The sequence below is a fragment of the Quercus lobata genome, chromosome 2 (genome assembly GCF_001633185.2).
Source record: "Quercus lobata isolate SW786 chromosome 2, ValleyOak3.0 Primary Assembly, whole genome shotgun sequence".
In the NCBI taxonomy this organism is placed as follows: Eukaryota; Viridiplantae; Streptophyta; class Magnoliopsida; order Fagales; family Fagaceae; genus Quercus; species Quercus lobata.
This window is the reverse complement of record NC_044905.1, coordinates 14,356,270-14,363,161: the sequence shown is the minus strand read 5'-3', so window position 1 is coordinate 14,363,161 and position 6,892 is coordinate 14,356,270. Positions and strand designations below refer to the sequence as shown.

Genomic DNA, 6,892 nt, shown 5'->3' with positions numbered 1-6,892 from the left:
TAAAATGATAAATTCTTTTTATTTTATTTTTTTGAGTGGTGACCCACATTATCCAGACCAATTAAGTAAGGCTAAACAAACAGCTTTGAATACAACCTACCCTTTTTAAAGGCAATGTGTAAGTACCTATGTGGCTCTATGTGAAAATTACTATATAATACAAAAATTTGAAAAAGCACATGGCAAGGTAACCGTTAAGGGGGGGCAAGGGCACGCATAAGAACGCAACTTTTCATCTTGGAGATCCAACGGCTACCATTCACTAGCCGTTAGATTTAAAAAATTTGTATAGAGGACCATATAATATCCGCTGTAATTGCGTCTCAATTTCGCTTATAGAGTTTGTACTTTTCCTTTTTCCCTTTTCATTCTTGTATAAACCCTTCCCCAAAAACCAAAAAGATTCAGAGAGAGAGAGAGAGAGAGAGAGAGAGAGAGAGAGAGAGATTGAGGGTCTCGATGGAGTTTTCTGAGTAGTCTCTCTCTCTTAATTTTTTTGTGTTTCCAAGATCAAAGCAAAAGAGGGCATTCGGAACTGTGATTTTTGGTTATTTGGGTTCTTCTATTTGTTTGATCGGAAATAGGTAATGGGAATCCGTGGAAATCTTGGTTTTTTGTTACTGGGTTTTTGAATTTACGATATGGGTCTTGCTTGTTAATCTTAGTTCTTGATTGGTTCTTCTTCTTCTTCTTCCTTTTTTTTTTTTTTTTTTTTTTTTTTGTTGCTAGTTCTTTCTTATTCGAAGGTTTCTGTGTTCTTTCTCAACTTTAATTGTTGATTGGCAATCTGGGTTTTGTGTTTTATGATCAAATTTTGATTCTTTTATATTTTTGGATTTGATAGAGAAATGGCTGGATCGGACGAGAACAATCCGGGCGTGATCGGACCCAGAAATCTTCAAGGTACTTGACCCAGATTTGAATTTCTTTTTCCATCTATTGGGTTTGTGCTTTTTGTTTTTGAATTTTTAAATTTAGGCTCAGAAACCCTAGTCTGAAAATTTGGTTTTCTATTTTTTTTTTTTTTTTGTGATTTAGAGGAGGGATTTCGTGCTGGAGGTGGAAAATTGGTTTCGGGAATCGGGCACAACCGGAGAGCATTGAGCAGCATAAACAGGAATATAATAGGAGCTCCTCCTTACCCTTATGCAGTCAACAAAAATGCCTTTTCAGAGTAAGCACTTAAAACCCTAGTGTCTGTTTGATTCATTTTGAAAAAGTAGAAGCAAATAAAAGATTAAAATGTTGTGTGTCAAAATGGGTGCATTAGACTTTGTAGAATAGAAGATTTATTTTATTGGAATTTTTTTTTTTGGGGTGGGGGGGGGGGGTGGGACTTTTGTTTCTTCCTTTTCTACTTTTGATCTTTTACAATCTTTGATTACTTTCTGAGTAAATCTATTTATTTTTATTATATTCAGAAAACAAGCTGACTTCAATAAGAAACCATCTATTCCGGTACATCGGCCAATTACTAGGTCAGTTGTCTTCTCCGTAATTTTTGTTATGTTCAAAATTTTTCTTTTCTTTCTGGCTTTTTTTGATTTTGGTACTTTTTTAGGAAGTTTGCTGCAGAGCTATCCAACAAGCAGCAAGTTATACCCGAGGTACTGTTTCCATAAACATAGAAGGCTGGTTAATTTTGTTAATTTGAGTACATAGGGTTCAGTATGAGATTGGATTGATGTATAATTGCATTAACAGGAAACTAAGAAACCAGGACAACTAGCCCCAAAGCCAAGTGAGTTTGAGGATTGTACCATTATAGATGCGGAAGACGACGAAGAGTCTAGTGACTTTTCTGCGCCAATGTTTGTGCAACACACTGAAGCAATGTTGGAGGAGATCGATCGGATGGTATTTTCCTCTCTTCCCTTCCTTTTTTTTTTTTTACTGCATATCATTTTAAACTTTTGGTTGGAATGGCATTAATGTTCTAATTTCCTGCAGGAGGAGGTAGAAATGGAAGACATAGATGATGAGCCAGTTTTTGACATAGACAGCTGTGATAAAAAGAACTCGCTTGCAGTTGTTGAGTATATCAATGATTTATATACAAATTACAAGAAAGCAGAGGTGATGTAGAATCTACTCTTATCTGCTTCATTTGAGTTTCACAAAACCCTTTTGTCCAACATTATTCAGAGCTTTTCTGTTTAAATCATCAAACTGCTTTTTTGTTTTAGTCTAAATTTCTTCTATGTCTCTATTAATGAATGAATTTGTCATATATTTGGAGGATGAGTTCCACATAGTTAACTATTAGCCAAAAAGAGTATATCTAAAATTTTAAATGTTATATTGTAGGTGAGAGCTTTAATAGGGTAAATAATTTTTGGCTGATGAAGTGTTGGCTTGATGTTACTTAAAAAATTCTGGAAGATTGTCAAAGGAAAGTGATAAAATAAAATCTTAGGAAGGTCTTTAAATTTAGGTGGGAGTTTATGGTCCTAGATAGAAGAACAACCTGATGAATTTAACATAAGATTTAGGTGGGAGTTTTTGGTCGTAGATAGAAGAACTCCTAGATGAATTTGACATAATATTTAGGTGGGAGTTTATGGTCCTAGATGAATTCGACATAAGATGGTTTTGGTTGGTGATTAGCTGGTGATGATGGATGGAAGAGTATATAAATTTGATACTTGGAAAATTTACTAATGTTGTTGTTCAATATGTTCTTGCAGAGTTCTAGCTGTGCCCCATCGAACTATATGTCACAGCAATCTGATATTAACGAGAGGATGAGAGGTATTCTCATTGATTGGCTGATTGAGGTACATAAAATGTTGTGTTTTATTGGCTTAAATCTAGGAGATGAATATTTGATTTCATGTAGTTTAACTGAAATCACTAACAATTGAATGAATATGATTACAGGTGCACTACAAGTTTGAACTAATGGATGAGACCTTGTATCTTACTGTAAACCTGATCGATAGATTCTTAGCTGCTCAACCAGTGGTGAGGAAGAAACTTCAGCTGGTTGGAGTGACAGCAATGCTTCTTGCTTGCAAATATGAAGAAGTTTCAGTTCCAGTTGTGGAGGATTTTATTGTAATATCTGACAAGGCTTATAGCAGAAAAGAAGTACTTGAAATGGTATATAAAACTAAAAGCATTTATCTTTCACATTTTCTAAACAACACAATCAGATTTAGAATATATGATTTACTTGTATGCCTGCAGGAGAAGTTAATGATCAATACCCTACAGTTCAATCTGTCGATTCCCACACCATATGTGTTTATGAGGAGGTTTCTCAAAGCTGCTCAAGCTGACAAGAAGGTGTGTATATGACATAAATAAACTAAAATTGCACACAGATTTCATTGGCAATGATTTTGATTAAACAGATTTCATTGTGACTCTACCAGCTTGAGCTACTGTCATTCTTCATCATCGAGCTGTGCCTGGTTGAGTATGAGACGCTTAAGTTTCCACCTTCTTTGTTGGCTGCTGCTGCAATATATACAGCCCAATGTACTCATTATGGGTTTAGGCAGTGGAGTACAACCTGTGAGTGGCACACCAGCTACTCGGAGGAGCAATTGCAGTAAGTGTTTATTCTTTCTTTTATACCATTAGATGAAGTTTGCGAATCATATGCAATATAGACTAGATGCATTTTTTCTAAATGGTGGTGTATCTAATCCATGTGTAGGGAATGCTCAAGGTTGATGGTTAATTTCCATCAGAATGCTGGGTCTGGGAAGCTCACAGGAGTTCATCGGAAGTATAGTACATCGAAGTATGGCTATGCTGCAAAAACTGATCCTGCTAACTTTCTGTTAGAGGCCAGATACTAGCAAAATGCTCAAGAAACAGATGATTCATTAATAACATTTATTAGGCAACTGGGGGGATGGGGCGTGTATTTGAGCAACATAAGTTGCCCCTGGGTTCTTGAACATATTCTAATTTGGCACTCTCAAATTCAATCTTTTATTCTTCTTCTTGTAGAGGAAAATAATTTTCCATGTTTGTTCTGTTGTGAACGATGAAATGAACGTTCATTTGTTTTTGTTTCTTTATAATCAAATTGTGAGGTTGCTTCTAGCCAGACACAACTTGTTGTGTACAGTGTTACCATTATCACAGATGTCTTAAAAATAAAACTACTGTGTGCATGACCTGCCTGGGTTCTTGAACATATTCTAATTTGGCACTCTCAAATTCAATCTTTTTATTCTATGCTTTATTTGAACATAGCAAGATTTATTTTCTATGTTTGTTCCATTATGAATGATGAAATGATGAATGTTCAGCTTCTTTAAAATCAAATTGCTTCTAGCCACACAACATTCCTGCACCATTATCATTGTCCCCACAAATGACTAAAAATTGTTGTGTGTGCATGATGTAGTGAAAGTTTTCCCATTTTAACAGGGCCAAAATGGGTAATTAACCCTGATTTTCAAACTATTTTGTTAGTAGGCCCAATTCTCAAACTATATTATTTACTAACATCTCGAGCCTAAGAGGCTCGATTTTGGGCTTATAAACCAAGCCTTAAAAGGCTCGGTTTTCATGTTTTGACGGAGTCTGAGCTGGCTTCTTTTCCACGTGGAAATCAGTCTTAGAGACTCGATTTCCACCTGGGCCTTTTCACATGGAAATTGAGTCTTAGAGACTCGATTTTTAATCTATGATCCACAGACTGCCACGTGGTTAGGGCAGCTACTGAACTTTAGGCTATACAATGTGGGTCTGGGGTCTTTCCGTTTTTTCCTCCAAAAAACCCAGCAGCTCTCTCTCTCTCTCTCTCTCTCTCTCTCTCTCTCTCTCTCATACAAAACTCACCCCATTTCAAAACCTCAAATCAAACTCACCCTCCATATTTTCACATGCTCATGTCAGGTAAGGCTTCTCACTCTCTTTAGTTGTTATTATTGTTAGGTTTTTTTATGGGTATGTATATCATGACTTTTTTTTTTTTTTTGGTTTGGTTTGATATTGTTCTTTATATTTTTGATAGAATGATTTGAAGGTTTGTAATGGGGTGAGACTTGTGTGTGTTTAGTGTTTTTTTTTTTTTTAAGTATGATTAATGAATTTTTATTTTTTTATTTTAAGAACAAATGATAATGATTGAGTGTGTGTATGTGCTAGGGTGAGTGTATGCAAATGTGGGGTTTGTATATGCATATGATTTAACAAGTTAGTGTGTTTGTATGTGATAGGGTGAGTATATGCAAATGTGGGGTTTGTATATGCATAACTCTAACAAGTTAGTGTATATAAACTAACTTAGGCTTTTATAAAAAGTAAAAAATATTGTAGATATATGTATTGTTAGGCTTTTTATCATGACTATTTTTTTTGTTGAGTTTAACATTTTTCTTTATTTTTTTGTTAGAATGAGTTGAAATTTTGTAATGGGGGTGTTTATTGTCTTTAGCTTTTTTATTTGTTTGAGTACAAAATGATAATGATTGAGTGTGTTTGTATGTGATGTGAGGTGAGTATATGCAAATGTGGGGTGACAAGTTGTAATTTTTGAACTTTGAGTAGATAGAAAAGGTTTTGCTGTCACTGTTAAATGAAAGAAATAAAATATGTCACTAACATATTACACTTGACTCTAATAGGTTCATAATTTTTAAAGAATATTGATATAAATGTATACTACGGTGGACCCTTGTCAATCCTGAAGAGATTGACGAATTCCCATTTAAAGGGTCGAGTATCGAATGCTACTACATGATGATACACCGTAAGTTGAAATGTTAAATGATTTGAAGAAGAAAATAATGGAAGAATTGAATTTGAACCCTGCTTGTTATGACATACAGATTATTTATTGTTACCCATAAGAAGTCCTTCATGAACGGATAAATTACGAGTATATGGCGATCAAAGAAGACAAATATGTAAAGATCATGTTTAATAGGATCCATAAAATGCCCCAAGTAAATACTGCTGAGTTGTACGTAAGTTCAGAGCCGCTTGCAGAAGCTGATATTGAGGAGGTGCAACAAACAACTATATCTTTACAATTTACAGCCCTAGATGATGGATGCACTACAATGGGAGGCTATATAATGGGAAGTTATACGCTCCCATCTCAAGATCATGCCATTAATTCTGGCGAAACACTCCAACCTCAAGAGACACATTTAGGGGAGGAAGATGAAGACGAAGACGAAGATCATGCTGTGAATAATGGTGAAAATCTTGATGATATGGATGAGTACGAAGAAAGGATTGAGCGAGGCGACTTTGACAGGGATGTGGATGACCATGAACTTGTTCTTAATTTTGAAGAGGAAAATATGGAGTACCATGATGAAGGTAATGCAGACGATGAAATTGGCATCTAGCATGATACAAATACGACAATTGCCTACACACCTCCTGCCAAGTCATTCTACGCAAATACTTGACAAGATATAGTTGATCCTTCATGTCATCAAATACCATTTGTTTCTACTTAAGAAGATGGGAGGCGGTGAAGTGTGCATTGATAATATACGCAGCAAAGGAGAATAGAAAATTTTTTTATCCGAAGGTCGACCAAAACTAAATTATGCGCCGCATGCATTGACACCAACTGCAAGCGGTACGTTGGGGCATTCATGAAGGCTAAACTTAATAGTCTGTGGATGGTCACGTCTTATATGGGTCCACAAAGTTGTATACCCTTTGGTTTGCGAATAGACAGTAAAATGATGAATATTAATTTTGTTGCATCAGAAATTGTGGGAAAATTGCGACAAAATCATGCTGCTTGTATTGATGAGCTCTAGGAGATCATACATTCTAAGTATAATCATGAGTTTTCTTACTATAAGATATGGGGCGCAAAACAAAAGGCAATTGCTAAGATATTTGGGAATTGGGAGGAGTCTTACCAAAGGTTGCTAAAGTTGTTGATGGCATACTTGGATCA

At 35.4% G+C, this 6,892-nt stretch overlaps 1 protein-coding gene across 2 annotated transcripts; it reads left to right on the top strand.

The window, feature by feature from the left end:
* Positions 1-293: 293 nt before the first annotated feature.
* Positions 294-4,068, top strand: LOC115974635 (G2/mitotic-specific cyclin-2). 2 transcript variants are annotated; one of them, XM_031095071.1, is made up of 12 exons: positions 305-584; positions 845-903; positions 1,039-1,174; positions 1,422-1,478; positions 1,562-1,607; positions 1,705-1,857; positions 1,951-2,076; positions 2,688-2,777; positions 2,881-3,102; positions 3,190-3,288; positions 3,378-3,556; positions 3,665-4,068. In XM_031095071.1, the coding sequence occupies exons 2-12, from the start codon at positions 849-851 to the stop codon at positions 3,807-3,809; spliced, it is 1,308 nt and encodes a 435-aa protein (XP_030950931.1). In that variant the 5' UTR covers positions 305-584; positions 845-848; the 3' UTR covers positions 3,810-4,068. The 2 variants fall into 2 exon arrangements, with proteins under 2 accessions (XP_030950930.1, XP_030950931.1); XM_031095070.1 differs by having other exon boundaries at positions 294-584; positions 2,881-3,288.
* The last annotated feature ends 2,824 nt before the right edge of the window (positions 4,069-6,892 follow it).